The sequence below is a fragment of the Tachysurus fulvidraco genome, chromosome 19, assembly GCF_022655615.1.
Source record: "Tachysurus fulvidraco isolate hzauxx_2018 chromosome 19, HZAU_PFXX_2.0, whole genome shotgun sequence".
Classification (NCBI taxonomy): Eukaryota; Metazoa; Chordata; class Actinopteri; order Siluriformes; family Bagridae; genus Tachysurus; species Tachysurus fulvidraco.
Window position 1 is genome coordinate 3757877 of NC_062536.1, and position 24010 is coordinate 3781886.

The window sequence follows — 24010 nt, forward strand, 5'->3', positions numbered from 1 at the left end:
TAGTGCTAGTTAAACATACAAAACATACAAAACATCTCAGTAAAACAAAAGCACATTCAACTGTAGAAATAAAAAAAGAATGATAAAATTACACATAAAAAACATTATATTTTTTGTATACATCTTTGGCATATTTTTCACCAATACTGGACTTGTCTCCTGTTTGGAGATGGAATGATGTTGCATAAAATGGGAGGACAACCGGATTGAGAGAAAATTCTCAAAAGTGAGAGTCTGGGCAGAAGCTAAAATGTACATGTTAATTAGCCAGATGAAACTTCTCACAATCCTGAAAGGTTAAACATAGCAAACAAAAACTCATGTCCTTTGTTTACAGCCAAACTTTCTCCTCAGGCCAGTACTCGAGGGCCTTCCTGGGATGGCTTGTGGTAAATATTTTTCCAGATGGATGTTGGCAGACAAACCAAAGTTGTTCATTGGATTCTGACCCAATGTAGCAGACCACTGGTCTACTACAGAAAGCCAAAGAGAAGAGAGGAAGATGGTGCCAAATGATATGTCTAAGAGAACATAGCTCAGAATCTCATTCTCTTTGGAGATAATAATATATCTCCTTATTTATAATTGGTCTTAACTTACACATAATAATAATGATAACCTACCCCCAGACTGAGAAAGTGAACTGTGGGGTCCCTGTGACATCGCAAAAGAAGATGGAACTAAGGGTAAGAGAAAAATGTACAAAACAAGATTTAGAAAAACTGTCAGTAATAAGATGGTTACTGTTCATGATTTTATAAGAACATCTGCGATGAAGACCACACATCCACATGAGGAGAAAGTAGCTTCATAGAACCTATGAGTATCTAGTAGAATATTTTGAGTCCTAGCACATATTTCTTAAAGTAAATATAACTTTAGCTTAGAAAACAATTTCAGATTCATATCTTTAATGTGTAGTTTCATATAAGACTGAGTATGTAGTGAAAATCTGATGACACCAAAAGCTTTATTTATACCATTATTAAATCCACCTTGTACGTGAACTGACAGTGTTAGTGTGTCAAACTAGAAAAGGCCAAAGGGTGTATGTATCTTTACAACTGTGGTCTTACCTTGACATTTCTATCCTTGTAATCCTAAAAGTGTTCAACTTTTCACCTCAACCTTATCAGCATTTATAGCTAACCGACACCGGCATGAACTCTATATCACCTCGTGTTTATCAGTCCTGGTGGTAACAAAAATCATATAACAAGTCTGACAGTGATTCAGAGCTTTGTAAAATGATTTGATCATTTAATTGCTTGGACATTTCCATTTCCAAACTTCTAGCTTTGGGAAAAAAAGACTGTCTAAAAAACATAAGAGGAAGAATATGAAATATGAGAGCATACTGCTTTCTGTGTTATGTGTAAGGTTACATATTAAGTTATTGACTAATACAGAGGATTTTAGGTATCATTTATCAATATTCTCCACACCTCATGACACATGGCAGCGATGTCAGTTACATAGACACACAACACAGAGAGACTTTAACGTACTTTTGTGTTCCACAATTTGGAATTTTCTTCTTTGCATGATTCGTACAGGACTGATCAGCCAGCAAAAGTTATTATTTCATATGAATTACTTTCTTATTAATTATTACGGGGTGAGTCTGTGGTTGTGGTGCCATTTGTGTCCCAATGGTATTACATTTGCAAACATATATGTAAAGTAATGATAAAACATGTTTTAAACACATCCTTCACAACAAGCAGTAGAAATAGCTTGAATGTGGTAGCTTAGTTTTTATGGTGTTGGACCACCAATCTGAAGGTTGTGAGTTTGAATCCCAGGTCCATCAATTGTCTACAAGGCCTTGAACCTTCAATTGCTCAGTTGTATAAAAGTAAGTGGCTCTGGATAAGGGTGTCTGCCAAATGCTGTAAATGGAAAGTAAATTAATCAAACACTAACCTTAACTACATTACTAGAAGACTGTTTTTGCCTGTTCCAGACCATTCTTACTGCACTTTACCTTTTCGTCCGTTATAAGTTATTATAAGAAATGTAGATGTTCGTGTCCCACAACATTCACCTGCCCCTGTTACATGAACATATCTATTTCTATATTACGTTTTAAATATTTCAAAATAGTGTGTAGCAGGCAAGATGCAAAATCAGAATTTCCTGAAGATCATGGGAAGGAGAAAATTAAGTATTTTAAATGATATACTGATGGATGGTGTTACTATAAATATGCAGCCCTATTACCCTGCCACAACTTAAAAACTTTATTTAAATTATAAAAGACATTTTTTTTTATTACTGTTACTGTCTTAAAAGCAATATGCAAACACTGAGAGCATAAAAAATACGTTATTATAAAAATAACTGTTGCATGACATAGTGGGTAACATTAAGTGTCTGTATGCAGGGTGTTTTTAGATTAAATAAGTGCTAAACACAGTGAAGTGTTACTTAGTCTAGAGCACAGGCTGTTAAAATAAACTAAAGTTTTAATAAAAACTGCTTTGAATCAATTCATCAAAATGAAGACAAGATCTGTATTAGGTTTATCTTGTGCCTTCAATCAAAAATATTTCAGGACTTTTAATTTCTTATTCCACTTCAATGATCCAACTCACTTTATTTACTTATACAAGTCATTGTATTATTATTATTATTATTATTATTATTATTATTATTATTATTATTATTATTATTATTATTATTATTGGTCCTCCACTCTCTCCTCACCCAGATGATGTGCAGGATGCAGCCCACTAAGATGCTGTGACGTCACCGACCAGCGGATAGTTGGGAGGCTACTTTGTAGAGATGGCGTCCGAGTCCCCATGAATAAGCAGGAAAGGAAGAGGAAGGAATAATGGCACTACACAGACAGCACCAGTCTGGGGGGATGTGAGATTAGCTAAAGTGAGATCATATTTTATTACAGCGATGCCGGGATGTCCTTACAGTGGTGGATTAAATCTGTGATTAGGGTTGATGAGTGACTTGGCGCGTCCGCCTGCCTGCTCCTCCCGGTAACACGGCAGCGGAGCAGGAGGAGGAGGAGGAGGAGGGTTTGGGGGTAAACGCGATGGCTGCGGGGGGTGAAGGGCGCGGGGAGACGGTGCAGCAGTACCGGTCCGAGGTGGAGCGGCTCACACACGAGCTCGCCGAGGCGAACCGGGAGAAGTTCCGTGCGGCTGAATGCGGACTCGTGGTGCTGGAGGAGAACCAAACCCTGAAGCAGCAGTACGCAGACCTCGAAGCCGAGCAGGAGACCCTAAGGCAGGAGTTGGAGCAGCTGCAGGAGGTAAAACACAGCACAGCACAACTAAGGCTTTCATTCACTCTCACAAGGCTTTTGATAGCCTTAAAGAAACCGCTGTTATTGTTGTGACATGTTTTGTCCCCTTGTTGCAGCAGGACAGGCCCAGCTGTGATGTAGTAAGTCATCAGCACTCATGATTAATTACAGAACAATTCTACACTCTATTACAGGATGCTCTCTGGTCGGCTCACTGCTGTTTCCCTGCCACACTCATGTGGTCTGGGCAAGTCACTTACATCTGGCCATTGTGTGTTAGGTTTTATCCTCTAATCATGTCTGGCAGGGATGTGTGTGTGCTGGTGTATAGATGTTGTACTGGTTGCTACAACTCAAGTTGCTTCCTATACCTAAAATGACTGGACAGCATGGAAACATTCATTGACTCTCTGGTCAAAAGTGGAAAGATGGCTTATACAGATGGTTATTATAGTGGGATAGACATCTGAAATGCATTGATAGGCAGGGAATGGCTATTCCTTGGGCTAGGGAATAAAATTGTGGGAGGAGTGGGAGAGGTAGATGGAAGCTGCCAAAGGTGTAGCAGGTGACGGTGTTGTGGTCATTAGATTTATTTAAAATGACATGCTTGAAAAAGAGTTTAAGTCACCTTTATGATTATTATTATCTTGCATGGTGGAGCAGGTTTAATTTGTGGAACTGATTAATTTGTATACAGAAAAAAGCACGTTTCCTTCCAGTGTTATGTCTACAAGCATAATTGTTGGTTACAAGGTCTTTAAATCTTCCTCAAAATGCTCCAGGTTTTTAGTAAGCTTCATAACAATGATATCCATTTTAAACCCCTGTAGACTCATTTGTTATTAAGGTTAACTCTTATTTTTTCTGTCATATTTGAAACAGTATGTGTGTGTACTGAAAATACTGCACCAATAAATACTGTGCACTACATGCTAGATTATGCAGTAGGTGTTTCCTTCTTTACCACAGGCTTTTATTTTGAAACACTAAATAACTGTGTTGCATTGTGGGATTCATAAAGATAGCTTGGGTTGCATTGGCTCATATGGCATACGAGCAGGAACCTTGAGCAAAATGGCAAGAAGTTTTTGCACATACTGCAAACTGCGTTCGGATTTTTGGAGTTTTAATTGCACTCCTTTTTTTGCATTATATAAGCCAGTACATTCCAGTGATGAAACACACAATGATTATTGCAATAACAACAAATAAATAAACAAATAAATAGTCAATTTCAAACATAAGAAATAATTGCTCAAATCATTGTACATCTATTCACATAAAACATTTAAACATTTATAAATCTGCTGTGCAATACTATCTCATTCTGTCTCACAAATATACTGTAAATGAGATACTGCCACAAAGAAGGACACGGCTGACCTTGTGACGTCGTTAATAAGGAATCTATGACTTGGTTTACACTTGGTCTTTTTATGTGCCATGCAGGATTACATCCGGATTCTGTTTCATGTATTAAGCTGAGAGACGTGGTGGCAGCTGATGCTTTAGGACCTGTAAAGGACCTGACTTGTGACAGGACAGCAACATTAGACGATCATGAAAAAAAAAAAAAAAAAGATTGTGAGATGTCAGTAGAGCAAGTACAACATTTCCATTAACATTGACCGACCAAAGCTTGTTTGTGTTTGGGGTATTTAATACTTCCTTGTTGAATTATATTATGGCAGGATATCTGGTAATGTTTCTTCTAAAATCTATCATGGTTTTGTAGAAAAAAACAAAACATACCAACGGTTAACAGATTTAGCATACAATATTGTCACGCACTTTAGTTCACTAGTGAGATAATGTTATAAAGTCATGTGTGAGTTGACTCACAAGTCAATGGTTCACATAATTGTGTAGTATATCACTGCACAAAAGAAAAAGTTTGCAAAGACATGTTACATTGAAGCCAAAACTTCATCAGAACTTATGGAGTCTACATAACCTTGCATAACCTACTAAGAATGGGCTATAGGTCTGCCTGAGCACCAGGTACCTTCATGTCCTCTTTTAACACATCTATATATCTTCTCTTTGTTCTTCCTCTTGACCTCTTACCTGCAGCTCCATCTTTAACATCCTTCTACCAATATAACCATCTCCCTCCTCTGTACATGTCCAAACCATCTCAATCTAGTCTCTCTGACCTTGTCCCCAAAACAGCCAACCTGAGCTGTCCCTCTGATGTGCTCGTTCCTAATCCTGTCCATCCTCATCACTCCTAAAGAGAACCTCAACATCCTCATCTCTGCTACCTCCATCTCTGCCTCATGTCTTGTCCTCACTGCTACAGTCTCTAACCCATACAGAAGCTGCTCTCACTTCTGACTTCTACACCTTTTTTTTATTTTTGCTGACACTCTTCTGTCACACACAGAACAATCCTGACACATCTCTCCACCCACTCCAACACGCCTGCACTCGCCTCTTCTGTCTTACTACGACCGACTTTCATTCCTCTTCTTTCTAAATCAGACCTCCACCTTTCCAGGTGTTCCTCCACCTGCTCTCTACTCTCACTACAGATCACAATGTCATCTGCATACACTGAATCTGTAGTCTTGTGTAGTCTTGTACATGACTTATTAGACAACAGTACAACTTGCCTCCCTTTTGCAGTCCTAACTTTAGACCATGATTATCTCAGTCATAGTGCAGTCACTATGGCAATTCAGTCATCATGAGTCATTATTAACACTAAAAACCTTTACAACTTCAGTACTTTGTAAGGGCTGATTTCGCTCCTACTAATTATAGCCTTGCTCAACACAAATCAGCCAGAAAAACATCGCAGGAAAAGAAGAAATTCTGTAATCACGTAACTAATACAAACGTTACCTGAAACACTACACAAAACAGTAAGGTACTAATAATAAATATAAGTTCATGAGTTCATGACCTTTCGATTCTAATGGCTTACTTGTCGAGTAATTTCAGATGAATGCGTCTGAATTTTTAAAACTTGATGTTATTTATTAAATTTGACATCTCCTAGCTAAAGACAGTAACAATAAGTCAGAATCAGTTTCATCCCCAATTGCATTTGGACAGCAGTACAGTCACTCCACTATGATGTGAATGTTTACAAAGTTGGTTATTCTTCAATTCTATGAAATTGTTTACATTCCCTTGAATAGTTATACATGTGCACTTTTATGCAGTTATCCAATCAGCCAATCAGAATGGGAACAAAATGGGCTGATGCCCGATGGGATGGTTTGAGTATTTCAAAAACAAAATGGTGTGAAAAAAAAAAACATCCTATGAGTGGAGGGTCAGCATCAGCACCGCATTTCCGCCCACCGTACTGTCTCTTACTCAGTGAGTTTTATTTTTTCAGCACCGAACTCTAGAGTCATGTGTAAAAACGCTCAGATCAGCAGTTTCTGAAATACTCAAACCCTCCCATCTGACACCAATGGTGGCATAAATAAAGGCACAGAGATCAGACTTTTCCTTCCTTTCAATATTTGATGTGTTAACCGAAGCTCTTCTGTTTGCATGTTTGTTGGTATTCACATGACTGGCTGAGGTGTTCCTAATATATTGGATGGTATAAATGGAGTGTATATATTCTTGCTTTACTTGTTCACAACATTAGTGTTGTATTTCTGGCACAAAGCTAAAAAAAAGTCAACTTTGTCCACCACACTCATCATTTGTAGGAACAAATTATGTCCATTATTTTGCATTTCTGTTAACAGTCATACGTACTTCATACAGTACAAACCATAATGTAATTCCTAGTATCTTCATGGAAATTCAGAAGAATTGTTAATTATATAATACTTCTTCTTAGATATTTCCTTTTCAAGAAAATCCATTAGCAAACACGTGTGCTAGCTATAATTGTGTATGTTGTGCCTGTGTGGTGGCGAATCGTTCAGAATTTACACAGTTAGTGAAGTGAAATAACAATGCAGTCTCACATGAGCGAGCGCTCATATATAAAGCTTGTGAGAACGAAGGCCATGTTAATTCACATGGAAGTATATTAGATACGGTAGATTTTTTATGTGATGCTGCACATTTTATCCCATTGTTCCACGGTCCATTCCTTGAATTTACACAAGATTCGCTGTCATAGCTAATGTACAACTAACCACTACAGCATATAACACTTCTGTGCGCTATGTATTACAGAATATGAATATGTGCCAGGCAGCTTTAACCCGTGGAAATGTATTGATTTGTTTGTGTCTGTGCTTGAGATCAGCTTACAGCAAGACAGGCCAAACGAACCACCACTTGGTGCTTGGTGCAGTCCCTGAAATAACTCCTCAATGTCACAGTCAGGATTTTGCAAAATCGCTGTGTTATTAAAGGCTAGAGTATCCAAGCTCGGCGCGTCCTGTTTCAGAAAATGGAAAACAATTTTCAAGGACAGCTGTGATACCCGTTTTGATCTAATAATCTATTAATCTAATAGTCTGGTTAGCTGTGCACATGGCCAGCTAGCACCCACTATCTTCTCAAGCTAATTTAGCATACGAATGTTTTTCCTACATTTTATATACAACAGTTAATGTATATTAAAGCCATAAATAAACAAAAAAAACTAAAAAAAACTTTAAACTTTAGTTTAAAAACCTATATAAACAGCAGAAACATTCTCACTCATGGTTAGCTGTACAGTAATTTCTGGGAAGTGAAAAGTGAAATATTATCCTCTCGCTTCCTTTCTTTTACTGTTACTGCTGTGTATTTCCTTAGAAAGGTGGAGTCTATTTGAGTGACAGCTGGAAGCAGTGAGATGCATCTGACACGGTCCACAATACTGTGTTTAAAGCAGTCAGATACACTGGAAAGTGAATTTACAGTAGCTTTATGTGGAAGAAATCACCTGTGTTTTTTGTGTTGTCATGTGATACCGCAGGGGGGGTGAAAGTAAATCGTGACCAGGAGACCCATAGTATCTATACACCAGCAACCAGACTTTACTTTGCTTTATCATCATGCTGAGTCACTGTCATATTATACATGACGTCATTTATAAGAAATCATTTTAAGCATGTTCACCTACAAGAACAGTGTCTCATTGTACTCTCTCACCCTCATGAGTGGGTAAGTACCCGCAAATCCACAATTAATGACTCAGTTCATGAGACTGTGCCAAAGCAAGGTACAAAATACAAACCAGCACTGCTCAATTCAGCTATTTTTACAATGCTTTCATTTCAAAATGGAAAAAATCGCATGTTTATATTTAAGGTTTTATGGCATCATGCAGTAGACTTGAGAGAATGATGATAGGATTTGGTTGAATTGGACAAGTTAAATATCTTTGGGAAAATGTGGTACTGTGTATGCAGCCTTAAGATAGCAAAACACACATTTTTTGTGTATCATAACAGGCTTTTAGCTTATTTGGTATATGAACCATAATCAATAAATGATATTAACCCTGAATATGTTCTCTGTGTTGAACAATAATGGAGCTTTATCTGTTTAGTGCCATGGTCATATACCAAATAGGCTAAAAGAATATTATGATATACAAAAAAATGTGGTATATCATAATATTCTTTTAGCCTATTTGGTATATGACCATGGCACTAAACAGATAAAGCTCCATTATTGTTAAACACAGAGAACATATACAGGGTTAATATCATTTACTGCTTAACATTTAAATTGCACTTATTAACTTGTTAAACTTACTTACTTCTTTATTACAGAATTAATAAAAGGTCGTGTAACGCTAGTAATTATCAGGTACAGCTATCTTGTAACCTGTTTCTGGTAATTGTTTATGCAGTAATGAATTAATATGTGCACAACACACATAATCCATATTCCATTAAAAATGTTTTTAAATTACAAATTGAAAACCATTTTTGTTCCCACATTGTTGACATGTTTGTTGGAAGAAAGACTTCCCAGTAGGCAGACGTTTGTATGTGTGTCCATGGTTGTGTGACTGAGTGGAAGACCTGAGCAAGTGTTCTTACTAAGTGACTAGTAACAGTGTTCACATACTGTATGTTCCCTTTGACTATATACAGCTGTATAAAGGAGATTATTTATAATCACTCTCCCGTGTCAGCTAGATGAGGAAGGGCTCACTTCTGAGCCTGGTTCTTCTCAAGGATTCTTTCTTTGATTGATTTGAAAGTGAATAGAAAATGCTCATCTCCTTGACATTGTGATAACAGCCTTGCATTTGCAGCCCTTTAAAAGGCTTCTCTATGGCTTCTCTATGTCATGCTATGTCCCTATGTCATGCTATGTCCCTATGTCATGCTGCCAGAGTTACTTAGGTGGCCCTGTCTTTTACTCAGTTATAATCTTCCATTCTAACGCGGTTTCTTCCATACAGAACCACCAGGATATGAAGGAACTACTGAAGACTTCACTCTCATCAAAGTCTTTGCAACACAACTGAAATAAAAGCAAAGTATATCTTTAGTTATGACAGACAATATTTCCTAAAGGTAGCCTTGAGTCTTAATATATGCGTCTTGTTTCCGTTTGCTTAATTAGGCTTGCCTGCAGGATGTGTACTGTACAGCGGGGCATTGTCTAGACTTTATAGAGTTTATAGATAAGATTATTTACTCTAATGCCCACGCTTGTACATGCCAAACTTAAACAGAAGTAGGTCTTAAATGTGTATCGTTGAGTCGATCATTACAGAAAGCAGCAAATTATATACAATTATTGTCACGTTTTTGCTCATCAACACATTCATGCCAGATGTAATGAGTATAAAATTATCAAGAGTCAATGTCAAAGCACATTGTACGTTCTTTCTCAATTCACTTTAGTTCACTTTTATTTAATGCGTATAACAATGGACATTGTCTCAAAGCAGCTTTACAGAAATCTCAAAATTCTCAAATCCCCCGAGGCAGGCAGGGGTAATGGGGTGGTTTGTTAAGCTACAAACACAACGTCAGAATCAGAGGGTGATTACTTTACTATTAGTATTCAATGAGTAAACAAGCAAAAATAGAAATGACTAATAGTGAAGTCATCAACTTTTTACTATGATCTAATCAGCTCTCACTCAATATTATTTTACTGGATTAAGTTTTCCAGCAAAGATTTTAGTCATCATTAAAATACATTATTAAAAGGTAGTTTTCTGGCTTAAACATTCCACTTCGCTGTGTGTTTTCTGAATATGGGAGTCATTTTTAAACAACTGAGGGTTAAGGGCCTTGCTTGGGGGCCAAACAGTGGCAGCTTGGTGGAACTGGGATCAAACTCAGAACCTTCCGATTAGGCTACAGGAAGCGTTTAGAGAGCGTTATTTATGCTAAAAGAGGCTCTACTAAATATTGATGTGATTTTTCTGTTGGAGTGCCCAAATTTATGCACCTGTCTAATTTCATATTGATGCATATTGCACATTTTCTGTTAATCCAATAAACCTCTTTTCACTACTGAAATATTTCTGTGTCCTTCAGTTATGTAATAGATTAAAATGAGATTGCTGACCCAAACTCCCAAATATTTATAAATGAAAATCATGGAAATTGTCAGGGGTGCCTAAACTTTTGCATACGACTGTAGCTGATAAAGGATCGACAGATCCTGGGTTGCACGCTGATAAAGGTCGGACTGACTGATTTTGTTTCTCGTAACAATTAAATCGTCTTAATTAGTTTTGTCTCTAATGTCTCTATTTCTGTCTCAGTCCTCGTGAATCATCTCTCCCTCCTTCTCCCTGTCACACACAGGCATTTAGCCAGGCCTACTCCACCCAGAGGAAAGTTGCAGAAGATGGTGAGACCAACGAGGAAGCGCTCCTACAGGAGTCGGCCACCAAGGAGGCGTATTACATAAGCCGTCTGCTTAATCAGCAAACTGAACTGAAGCACAGTCAGTCTCAGGCCTCCAACACGCAGGCGGAGAATGAAAGACTCAACACCATCTTGCAAGACCTTCGAGAGGTAATACTTCAAGACTTCTCATTTTGTATCATCAATGTTGTATTCTTCCTGACATCACACATAAGAGACCACAGAGTACTTGAATACCTGCAATGGCGAAAGTTTGATTTTGACATTGGTGGGGACATAATTTATTTGACATTGGTGGGGACAACATTCCTCGAATATTGTGCATAAAACTGTTGTTATAAGAATACTTTCTTCCTCACATAAAGTCCTTCCTCACATACCGGTAACCTGCATAATCACGTCGCATATTGCTTCATACAACGGAATCTAGCTGCAGCCTCCGACCTCAACACATTAGCGAGAAAGACAAAGCCAATTAAACAGCGACGTGGGTTAGAGAGGCGGGACTCAAAAAAGGCAAAGGCCAATCATTTTAGAGAGGTGAGTTACAGAGACGGGGTTCATTGCAGGGGGTAAATCTGTTAACCGCTTGTGTTCCACTAGTTGCGCTATTATTTACAGAATGCCGTTGTAAAATATTTTCATCTTATTTAATGATTCCTGGATAAATGTTAAATGAAATAAGTAAAAAAGCACAAGACACAGACTGATATCAGTGGTTATGTATAAATATATATAGGCTTGGTCGAATTATTGCTAGGGACAATTGAGTGTTCCCTGGATATTGGTAGGGACATGTCCCTACCGTCCCTACCCAAATCGATGCCCTTGAATACCTGTCTCTGTTGTTTGAGAACCAAAACCCAGTACAGTACATAGAGAAAGAAACTTTTTCCACTTTGACAGAATATTCAGTTTTACAGAGGAAGAGCTCCGGCTTATTCAATCCTAACTGACAGCAATCGTTTCAAAAGCTTTCTTCTTGTTCCCTTTTTTTGTTAGAGCAAGGAGATGCTGGAGTTACAGAGAAGCAGGATGAGAGAAGAAGTAAGAGAGTATAAGTTCCGTGAGACTCGGATGCTGCAGGATTACTCCGAGCTCGAGGAAGAGAACATCACTCTGCAAAAACTGGTGTCCACACTCAGACAGAACCAGGTACGTGAACGCAGATATTTCCTCACACCCCCTGATGCTGCAAAATAAATATTAATCATGTATTTAATCAACTCGACAGGTGGAGTATGAAGGCCTGAAACATGAGATCAAGGTGTTGGAGGAGGAGACAGTCTTGCTGAATAGCCAGTTAGAGGATGCCTTACGCCTGAAGGAGATCTCAGAGTGTCAGCTGGAGGAAGCACTTAATGCTCTGAAGAGTGAACGTGAGCAAAAGAACAGCCTGCGTAAGGAGCTAGCCCACCACATCACCCTGTGTGATGGACCGTTCTCTTCAGCCTGTGCCCACCTGGTCGCGCTCAGCTCAGCGCCCCCGAGTGGCAGTGCCACCCCTACTGCTGCCACTTCTCCGGGCAGCGAGGACGGTAGCAAATGCAATGGACTTCTGCTGCAGGGTTCAGCTGGAAAAGCACTGGGCCGACTAAACGGGGACTTCAGAGGAGCAGGCCAGAGGAAACACAGCGACTCCACAACCCCTGACCTCTTCAGTGAGCTTCACCTCAACGAGATTCAGAAACTGAAACAACAACTGCAGCAGGTGAGTGTAAAGGACATTCTAGTTCTGTTACCCAGTGCAGGATCAGTATACGGCAGAACACACCGTTATTGTCACCACATCCTGTTAGGTTATTACTGGATTGTTGTTTATTAATGATGGATATTTGAATCCTTTTGGGATGATATAGAATATAATCTTGTTTTTCCTGTCTGGAACGTATTCAGTTGTTTGCCATAAAATGACTTTTATAATAATACGAGGAAACTAAAACCAACTGTAGCATTTTATTTGCATTTTCTTGCATTACAACATATGCAGTTAAGTGTGTTTTACATTAAGGGACACAGAGGCTTAGTGGTTAGCAGTTTTGTGTCGTACCTCCAGGGTTAGGGATCCAATTCCTGCCTCTGCTCTGTGTGTGGAGTTTGTATATTCTCCCCATGCTTCAGGGGTTTCCTCCTCTGTTCCAAACACATGTGTTGTAGGCTGATAAGCATCTCTAGTTGAGTGAGTATATGTGTGATTGTGCCCTGTGATGGACTGGCACCCCGTCCAGGGTGTGCACTGTCTTGGACCCCAAGTTATTTTACATTACATTATGTAGAGAAGTTGTTTTTTTATGTAGTAGACTTGTTTTTACAAACAAAACAGCTGTATCCTGCATGCTAAAATCCAAATTCATTCATTCATTCATTCATTTACTACCGCATATCCGAACTTCTCGGGTCACGGGGAGCCTGTGCCTATCTCAGGCGTCATCGGGCATCGAGGCAGGATACACCCTGGACGGAGTGCCAACCCATCACAGAAAAATCCAAATTAATGAACAAAAATAATTACTTTTACTTACATAAAATTAGTTCACTTAAAAATACAACATTTAAAAATAAATAAGAAAATGCAATAACCATTGAAAGAATAGCCAGCAGTAATATGACTTTTATTGCTCAAGCAAAACCACCTCACCCAATTCAGCCCCATGAGATAAAGCGTCAGTGAGCCACCACCGTGTTTGACATGTTTTATCGGGTCCTTTTCATTACATGCCAATTATGTCCATTGTGAGAATTTGTTAAAAATCTAAATTTGTAATGGTGCAAATCTACTGTATGTTTGAATCGATGTGTCAGTCCCCGGACGGAGGTGGAATGGAGACAGACCCGTACGCAGGATAGCTTCAGATGAAAGGGGTTTAATACATGAGGAAGACAAACATAAACCACACTACACAGGGAACTAACATTATAATTAATGAATCCGCACCATCTATGGCAACGCGGCTCACATATATACAGACAGGGACAATCACACACAATGGGGAACAGGTGTGATGACCGGGAGGAGCAGACGAAGACGGGGCAATCACGTGACCGCGCTGATCCCTGACGGATCTGCGCTGATCCCTGACACTATGTGAACAGTGCATGAAAAACATAGATTGTTATGTGATATATTTTGTGGCTAGTGTAATGAGTTGTTTTTTATATTAAGCTCTAATTCAATCTACAAGCTAACCAGAGATGCTTCTGGCATCAACTGTGGCACACAGGGTTGAACACAGGCAAACTTAAGCACACTGACAATCAACACGTGACAAATGAACTCCCATAAACTAGAACAGGAAACAATCTGTAGAAGGAAAGATTAAAAAACAAAGGCACAACATGAGTGTGGTCCATAACCCTAATGCTCACAGACCCACTAGATAATTCAGCATGGTTTAGGCAGTAATAAAGAAACACAACAACTAATAGTCACTACCAGTAAAGATCATTCGAAATGGTTTGTTCTTGTAAAGTACATGATGCCTGTTCTGCTTTTCAGGTGGAGCAGGAGAAGACGTCTGCACTGAACAGCCTTCAGGAGTGTGAAACACAGCTACGCCACTCACAGTGTGCCCTAGTAGAACAGTTTGAGAGAGCACAACACCTCCAACAGCGCATTTGTGCACTACACTGGCAGGGAGGTGTGACAGAGACTGGTGATGAGGAAAAGGCAGAGGCAGAGTTGAAGGGTTCGTCAAGTGTATGTGATGAGCTGGAGGGTATGGGACTGGAACTATTGCAGTGTAAGTACAAATTAGCAGTGACAGATGTGGTAAGCCTTAATGATGATCTGAAGAACCTACAAGAGAGGCATAAAGAGTGTGTGGAGCGGGCGGCACGGGAAGAAGAACAGACCCGGGTCCAAATGCAGGCTCTCGAAGCGAAGGTGTCCTGCCTGGAATGCCGTTGCCGTGAGGGTAGGGATAAGGAAGCAGCACTTCAGCGAGAGCTAAAGAAAGCTAATGATTCTGCCTTGGAATGCAACAGCACCCTGGCTGCAGCCTATGAGGAGCTGACCACCTTCAGCGAGGAACTGGCACAGCTTTACCATCATGTTTGCATGTGCAACAATGAAACACCAAACCGTGTAATGCTGGATTATTACCGCCAAGGCCGGAACCCTCCGCGTGCTACGTCCACAAGTCTTAAAGTACAGGATGACCATCGGGTCCTCCTGACACCAAGACTGGCGCGCCGCCTGGCGGCTATCAACGCTGCCACATCTTCCACTTCGACACCAAGTGACTCACAGAGCCCTACAGAATCTCCCTCTAAGGATCCCCTAAACTCTGAGGATAGCCCAGCACGCACAGTGCTGAGCTCATATCCTGTCAGTGCCTCTTCATCATCATCATCTTCATCCCCAGCACCTGATTCGCCTGCTGGCTCCGACACCCAGCGCGAACCCATCAACCTCCACCACCTGAATGCTATTATCCGCGATCAGATCAAGCATTTGCAAAAGGCAGTGGACCGCTCTCTGCAGCTGTCTCGCCAAAGAGCAGCCGTCCGGGAGCTCGCACCTCTCTTTGATAAGGAAAAGGAGGCTTGTATGGAAGAAATTCTGAAGCTTAAGTCATTGCTGAGCACCAAGAGGGAGCAGATCGCCACCCTGCGCCTGGTGCTGAAAGCCAACAAACAGGTAAACTCATCAGCGTAACATTTGCTGACTATAAAGACTGCACTGTGGGAGTAAAGAAACTCCTGGAAGCCTCTAGACAAAATGATTTGGATTTAACATCATGCTTAGAGGACTCTCCTGATTTGGCCACTAGACAAGACACTGAAATGAGCTTAGTATCACACTATGTCTGTATCACACAGTCATCTGTTGTGAATTTAGCATGAGATTTTCATAAATACCTCAAAATGGTAGCTCAAATTTGTGAACATTTCACCTCATTTCCATCTCCAAGACACCCGAGCAGGTCATACAGCAGTATGCATTTGCCACAAGAGCACAAGGTCTTTAATCACAGATTGTAGTAATTGAGTAATTAAGCAGCATAATTATAATATTCACTGATTATTAAAAAAAGATGTTGCATAACTATTCTGTTACAGACAGCAGAAATAGCTCTCTCAAACCTGAAAGGCAAGTATGAGACCGAGAAGAGCATGGTGACTGACACGATGATGAAGCTCCGTAATGAACTGAAGGCGCTGAAAGGGGATGCTGCCACGTTTTCTTCACTAAGAGCCATGTTTGCCACACGGTGAGAGCATGAATGTGTATACATGTGCATACATTAACACATCGCAGAGATGGATAGAGTGTTTGCACATGTTCACAGTCCGCAGCATAAACGTCAGAGACAATCTGACCAGTTAGTTTTCAGAATGATTATCTTAAAACTAGTAGGTAACATAATCAAAGAAATTAATTCGAGTAACATTTGAATCATTTGCTCTGATAAAATCTGTCCCTCCGGCTATCCTCGTCTCTCTTTCTGCAGGTGCGATGAGTACTTAACTCAGTTGGATGATATGCAGAGGCAGCTTGCAGCAGCAGAGGATGAGAAGAAGACACTGAACTCCCTTCTCCGCATGGCAATTCAGCAAAAACTGGCACTAACACAGCGTCTGGAGGACTTGGAGTTCGACCACGAGCAATCTCATCGCCCCAAACTGAGGATGGCCAAGACGGCCAGACCGAGGACCACATCACCTAAAGTAAGTGGAACAGCCACCTTGCCCCTTCCTGACACCTCGACTACAGTAGCCGAGGCGGTTGCAGAAACATCCCCTACTGTAGTCATTCCCTCACTCTCTTCTGACCCAGGCAGTCCCCCCTCTCTGGAAGCCCCTTCCTCTCCTGCCTCGTCTTTCTCCTCCACCTGGACACCCCCAGTTACACCCTACAGCCGGGGCCACACCCACTGGATGGTGGGAATGCGAACATTCATGGTGGAGCCACACTCCTATGGTGTGGACGTTAATTCCACGAGTATGTCCCGACCCACCAGCTTGGCCCGTCGCTATGCATTCGAGCCGCTCTATTCATCGGGTTCGCAATCCCCTTCTCCCTATCGCTCTTATCGCTCCACCTGGAGCTCACCCAGATCTCGTCCACTCTCCACAGTCCAAACGCACTCCACCCACACATCGAGGTACACCTCTCCATCTTCCTCCTCTTACGGCCATTCATCCGCAAGAAATTACACTTCTCATCACCCCCGCTACTGAAAGCTCAGCGGGTGGCACAGAGAGGAGGACAGACTGGTTTCCTATTTTTATAGTTTCCACTGCACTCTGCAACTTTGGTGACTGTTTTCTGCTCAGGGATTTTGTGGAGCACAAACGGCCATGCCTTCCTCCAAAAGAGAGTTAATCACTTCTCAGAACGCTCTTCACTGTTTCTAACCTCTCATGCAGTTCATTCTGAAGTGAACTTGGTGGGCCTTTGCAGTGCAAGCCTCCCAAACCACAGAGATTACATTTACTTTTAAGAGAGTGTTAACTGGACTGTCTGTCAGCCATATTGGATTAAGGCATTGTTGTCTTGTTTCAATGTGAACATTTAATTATAACAAACCGTACGATTTACATGAAAGGGTTTGGAAGTGTCTTATTAATTACTAAACCAAGAAATATGCACTGTAATTTCCATCACTGTGTATAAAATGTATGCTTTTAATGCTACGAGAACTTCTTTTACGAGTAAAACATCAAGTTTAGTTTTAGCTTAGTTTCTTTTTTGTTCAGCAGCCAATCCTGATACTGATTTTTTTCCATTTTCGTTAGTAATCATTCACAACCCCTGACCTGTTTAGAGTCAGCCTCACATCCCCTGTGGTTTGCCCATTTTCATTTAAAGGAATAACAAGCATGCAAACACTATCAGTTGCCATAATTTCCTTCTCTATTAGAAAAAGCGTTCAAACCGAAAGACACTGTTACTGTGCAGTCATGATGAGAGGATTATGTTCAGAACATTTCATTTAAGGAAGCGGGGACTTTTAACGGGAACGTAATGTTTATTAAGCGATATCTAGAATGTATAATATACACAACAAATCTCAGGGAATAGCATCATTGCTCTTGTAATGGAGGCGTAAAGTGTAGACTTTAAGGATTGGGTTTGATTGTCATCAGATTGTTTTGCCATTCTTTAAGTATTTGTGTTAATTTAGTAACGTATGGCAAACCATATTGTCTCCAGATTGTTTACTCTTATAAAATCTCCACATGTAGTTGCTTTCATTTCCATAGTGATGAGCAAGCACATTATTAGTATCCCTCTGTCACATCCTAGCTCATATTTTTTATCCCACCAAAGACTTATGCATATGAAGGCACTGGTTACAGCTACAATTTTTGATTATGCAATTTACATCAGCTTTATCCGTCTGTCTGTACTCAGAGGGAGACTGAAGCATTTGACATTCCCAATTTCCAACTCAACATTCCCCGCTTGAAATTCTCCCCTGATTGACATATCATGTGGATTTGTGTAAAGTTATGACAACACACATCACATGGCCCTCACGATCCCTGGTACCAGAGAAGATCACTGGGCCTTGCAGATAATTATGTACCATTATGGTTGGTATTATAGAGGAAAGTCATGTAAATGTAATTAACGCATTTTGTTGTATTCTGCTCTGTTCCTGAAGTGTTCTTAAGGTAGAAGGTTAGAAGTCTTGTATTATTGTATAATGTTGTGGTCATTCTACTCTGAGGTGGTTTGTGGAGCTGTTGGACCGATAGGGAGGAACGGTGGCCTAGATTTAAATAAACTTTTCAGTGATTTTTGTGCTCAGGTGTTATTGTCAGGACCGACATTTTTCAGAGAAACCTTTCAGACCTCCTCTGTGTGGCACCCAGTTTTTTTTGCAAACTCCTTAAAAAACACACACACCACACACACACAGACACACAGACACACACCACACACACACACATTACTGATACCTTGTCTGTCCCAGCCCCATCACTCCCTCAATGAAAATCCATTCCACTAAAATTCAAGACATTGACCTCAAACATGTCAAATGCTTCAGTGCTTCAACTTCAGCTTGTGTCTTTTTCAACCTGTACTGAATGTCACACGCTGGGACAAAATCATTAATGTAATTTTGCCTTTTTTACTGGGAATAATGTGGCCTACAGCATTATTACTACTACTACTTGTACAGTCAGAGAGTCTTTCTGCAGGCAGACTGTTATTACTGAACATAAGCATGGGTCATTACAGCAACAATCTCTCCAGTGCATTGTTCATTGAACCTGGTGTGTATATACTTCATATGTATTGTAAATAACACATAAAAGACCTACAGTACTGATGTTTTTGTGTGTGTCATCTCATGTTGATGTACATACAGCCAACGGAGTCAGGGGACGTTTTCACTGCTCATGCAATTCATAGCAACTCCTTACATTTTCATAAATCAGGTGATGCTGTGGATGTATCTGTATTTCTGTGTGTCATTCACACTCAGTTTCCTGACCCTTTAATCCAGTCACGGTTTAAAACATTCACATAATTTATCCCAAAATGTGGTCTGATCTAATCTAAATAAAAGAGCAGCACATTTCCAGATAGGAATTATGGATTAGATTACAGAGAGTGGATTAAAGGTTAGTCTGCTCAACCCTGATCAAAATAGCTGTATGTACAGGATCTGTGGGCCTGGCTTTAAACAGAGAAAGTGCAGGCAGGATATCCGGTGGTGTTTAGGGGTGTAACGATGCATTGTGGCATGAGGCTTAGTGAGACGTATAATTCACATCAGTGAAATTCTATCGAACAAAATAAATAAATAAATCTCACTGTTCGAACACCAGAGGTCCTAATCTGCACAGTCAGTAGAGTTATAGAGAAAGAGAGCACATAGTCACATGATCACAGTCGTGATGAGACACAGGCGAGTGAGGATCCAAATGCAGTTTGACTTTTTATTAAGCCAAAGCAAGAAATAAGCAACAGATAAGCAGGCAAAACCAGGGTAGAACACTGAGCAGAACAGAGAACAGGGACATAAACAGACAACATACTACATACCAACAACGACTAACAAAACACCTGGGGAAGAGATTGAGTGCAATTAGTGTCCATGGTAACAAATGAGTGGGCGGGGCCAACAATTAACAGCAGGGAATGACAGCAGACAGAAACAAAGCAAAACACAGACAGACTCATTACAATCACAGTCTTCATAGAGAACCAGGAACCAAAGTGAAGTGACTGATAGCTCCACATCACAACAACTGAACCACATTACAGGTTATCACATTATGTCACATTATATAACATTATTGCGTTATAACCATTAAAAAGAGCACATCTAAATGACAAGGAATGTGCAACGAAGGCACAAGGTGTTTGGTCAAAATGATTCTTATTATGTTTATGTCGAACATTTCCACCCAAAATATTGTTTATTCAATCCAATTTTTTTGTTAATTATAATTTTTTTTATTAATTAAAAAAATAGTATAATATTAAATCTAAATATTATTTATGATTCCAAAATTTTCATCATGATTATTCTTCATTAAACTTTTATTCTAAATATTCATGAGAATCTTACTGATTCGATTCGAATCATGAACAAAGTGTATCGTTACACCTCGACTAATCACTTACTGAAGTAAACTATGTTTATTGATAAGGCTATTACATTAGTTAGAAAGCTAATTATTTTATATTGGTTTTATATTATTACTATTACTATACAGTTTAGTTAAAAACAAAAAAAAAACATGACGGCTGGGTGAAACTCGTATGAATAAGAGCATGGGCTTAAATACCAGACATACTAAAAGGACAGGTGAAGGAGGCAGTTTATTGAGGCCCAGAGTTTTGCAGAGTCGATGAAAGCGTCAAATCTCAAAGTACAGACTCGTCCGAAGTGTAATATAGAGTGTGAACCGACTTAAAGGACACCTCATGTCATTGCACATGTGGCACTTGCACAAATCTATTTTAAATTGTGTACTTCAGTGAAATGACCTGTCTGTATTATCCAGAAAAGACTATAAAAATCTATAAAAATAGGAAACCGAGATGTAGTGAATGGTGGAGAAAATTGATTAACAATATAATTAAGGATGATACGTTTATCAGTAATGTTCACTAAAAATACATTCAACAATTTGAATTCTGTATGAAGACATCCGGTTATTGAGATTATGGCAATACATTTCAGGAATTCCAAGACGACCCATTGGATTTTCTTGTCCACAGAATCTCCCCCTGTATAAATGTGTCAAATGATATTCTTTTCTATTGCAACACTGTACTCCTGCTGTATCCCACCTGGGCCGCAACACTCAACATACTGTACAGTATCACAGGCTTATTGTTTTAGTAGCTGACTTTGCCCTGGGCTTGGTAAGTACAAATTATAATATGAAGGGGGTGTGTGTGTGTGTGTGTGTGTGTGTGTGTGTGTGTGTGTGTGTGTGTGTGTGTGTAAGGTTTGGGTGTTTGGGTACCATGTTTAGTTATGACCTTGTAATGGCATTCGGTCCCCACAAATCACACAAAACGGATTTATTTTTGAATACTAAATTTGTGTGTAAGTGTGTGTAAGTGTGTGTATACCTGCATACACACACCCGAGAAGTGAGATGTCTAATCTTGTCAGTCTTTTCCAGGTTCTCAGCAGCCTCCTGCCTCATTGTCGCCATCTTCCTCACAACTAAGACTCAGCCAGGCGTCAACACAGAGCAAGTAATTACACACAACACTCTGCCTTTCACCTGGAGTCTTTTCAAGAATCTTACATTACAAAATGAATGACCAAATCTTTTTTTTTTTTTAATAGATTTTTAAAATAGAGCTTACAAACAAAAGCATGTCGTGTGTTCTTGCATTCTGTGCCTCATAAGATTGGATGGCTTATGGTCTTATTTTGCAGATGTCTTGTGGAAGCAAACCTCCAGAAAGTCATTGTCTTCCACTGAGGAGCCTCAGTCTTCTAATCTGCCTTTTACTCCCACGCTTTCTGATGCAGCAAACCAAATATATACCCGAAGGAGTGTCGCAATCATAAATGCCTTCCTGTATAATACATCCTATACATTTTTGCCCCAATCCCATAACAAAACACGTTTTCTATCCTTCTCTTAATAGTATCACGTGTCGCTTCAGTGCAGTGAACTACCTCTTTTTTTAAATATGTTTCATTGTTCAGATATGAATGTCAGATATTATACCGGGAATGTTGCATGTTCATGACGTTACATTATTACTCTTTCCCCATTTTTATGCATTCGTACTCTATGGTTTTCTGTCGCACACGATTGTGGTCTCTGTTTGTCACTACAGCCACCACAGTCTCTCAGATCTATAAGCACAAATGATCAACAAGCACCATACTACCTTACTGACACCTACATTACTGACCATATGACCTCTCATTAAATACTTGATAGTGATCCAATGTAAGGGCAAAAGGCTATGCATGTGAAAGTTCTATGTATTCATTGTTTCTGTACCTAATCTACTCTTTGTCTATAACTGCTGACACTCGTAAAAAAAACTGCCAAATACGCTCACAAGCCCGTTTGTGCATTACATCAGCTGACTAAATAAGCCAGTTTACACTGAAGTGCATTCAGTTTCATCATCTTTTCCCATCAGATTCCTTTATCTTATACTCAACTTCTATTTATTAAATTACTGTATATTGCTCCATGTCATACTGTGTATTGCTCCATGTCATACTGTATATTGCTCCATGTCATACTGTATATTGCTCCATGTCATACTGTGTATTGCATATTGCTCCATGTCATACTGTGTATTGCTCCATGTCATACTGTGTATTGCTCCATGTCATACTGTATATTGCTCCATGTCATACTGTGTATTGCTCCATGTCATACTGTGTATTGCTCCATGTCATACTGTATATTGCTCCATGTCATACTGTATACTGCTCCATGTCATACTGTATATTGCTCCATGTCATACTGTATATTGCTCCATGTCATACTGTGTATTTGCATCGAAATGATTTATGAAACTTCCAAAAGAAAAAAAAAGATAGACTTTGAGTCATACTGATTATTCACAATTATCTGTGACTAGCTCTGTGGCGTCAGTGAAAAGCAGAGGTTCAGTAAGATATTTATTCATAATTCTTCTTTACTAATTTTGAATATGAACATTCTACCTAATGCACCTGTTAAAAATAAATAAAGCAAAAAAAGTGTCAATTCGTTATTTTGTGAGTTATTCAGAAAATAAACAATGGTGATGCGTTTATAAACTAATTTAACTTTAGATCTTTGGAAGATCTTGTTGTTTTGGCAGCTTATCATTCTTTCTTTTCTTTTCTTTTCTTTTCTGAGTTTTCCACAAACCGGAAGCTTTAGCATTTTGCCAAGACTTGAATTTAAGACATTTTTCATTTGAGCAATGATTTTATCTGGGTTTTACTGGTGAACAAATGATTTGTGACACATTTGTGTAAAATAAATACAATAAATATATCACTACAGATTATACACTCACTGTTCAATCCCAAGTCTTTAATTAAAATACATCTGCTTATTAATGTAATTATCTCATCAGCCAATTATTACTCAGATAATCACTCTGTACGGTCATGATGAGCAGAAATGTATCTCAATGTAACAAAACCCTGAGGTGGATGAGCTCCAACAACAGAAGTCCACATCAGGTTCCACTCCCAACAGCCAAGAACAGGAATGTGAAGCTACCATGGAAACAGACTCGTCCAAACGGGACAGATAAGATGAAGATTAGAAAATATCACCTAGAGGAAACCCCTGGATTATGAGGGGAACATGCACATACAGGGTATACACACACACACGCACACACACACACACACACACACACACACACACACACACACACACACACACACACATATATATATATATATATGTTATAATATATTATTGCTTCTTTAATCATGAAATCTTGTACAATCATTAAAACTAATATTAATATAGTACATTTACTCATCCAGAAGCATTCAAGGTTGATTTATCTTCAGTAAAT

At 39.5% G+C, this 24010-nt stretch overlaps 1 protein-coding gene across 4 annotated transcripts; it reads left to right on the forward strand.

Annotated features, from left to right (window-relative positions):
• Positions 1-38: 38 nt before the first annotated feature.
• LOC113645413 (protein bicaudal D homolog 1-like) lies at positions 39-23196 on the forward strand. 4 transcript variants are annotated; one of them, XM_047804346.1, is made up of 10 exons: positions 39-3274; positions 10966-11178; positions 12031-12183; positions 12263-12739; positions 14525-15667; positions 16090-16241; positions 16482-20254; positions 21180-21364; positions 21631-21706; positions 21894-23196. In XM_047804346.1, the coding sequence occupies exons 1-7, from the start codon at positions 3056-3058 to the stop codon at positions 17209-17211; spliced, it is 3087 nt and encodes a 1028-aa protein (XP_047660302.1). In that variant the 5' UTR covers positions 39-3055; the 3' UTR covers positions 17212-20254; positions 21180-21364; positions 21631-21706; positions 21894-23196. The 4 variants fall into 4 exon arrangements, with proteins under 4 accessions (XP_047660302.1, XP_047660303.1, XP_047660304.1 ...); XM_047804347.1 differs by having other exon boundaries at positions 21218-21364; XM_047804348.1 differs by having other exon boundaries at positions 21320-21364.
• Positions 23197-24010: the final 814 nt, after the last annotated feature.

Bases quoted from the DNA above. Each gene is read 5' to 3' on its own strand.
- LOC113645413 (XM_047804346.1), top strand. From the start codon at position 3,056: ATGGCTGCGGGGGGTGAAGGGCGCGGGGAGACGGTGCAGCAGTACCGG. The intron at 11,179-12,030 runs GTAATACTTCAA...TTTTTTTGTTAG, and splicing joins TCTTGCAAGACCTTCGAGAG to AGCAAGGAGATGCTGGAGTT. The intron at 12,184-12,262 runs GTACGTGAACGC...TCAACTCGACAG, and splicing joins CCACACTCAGACAGAACCAG to GTGGAGTATGAAGGCCTGAA.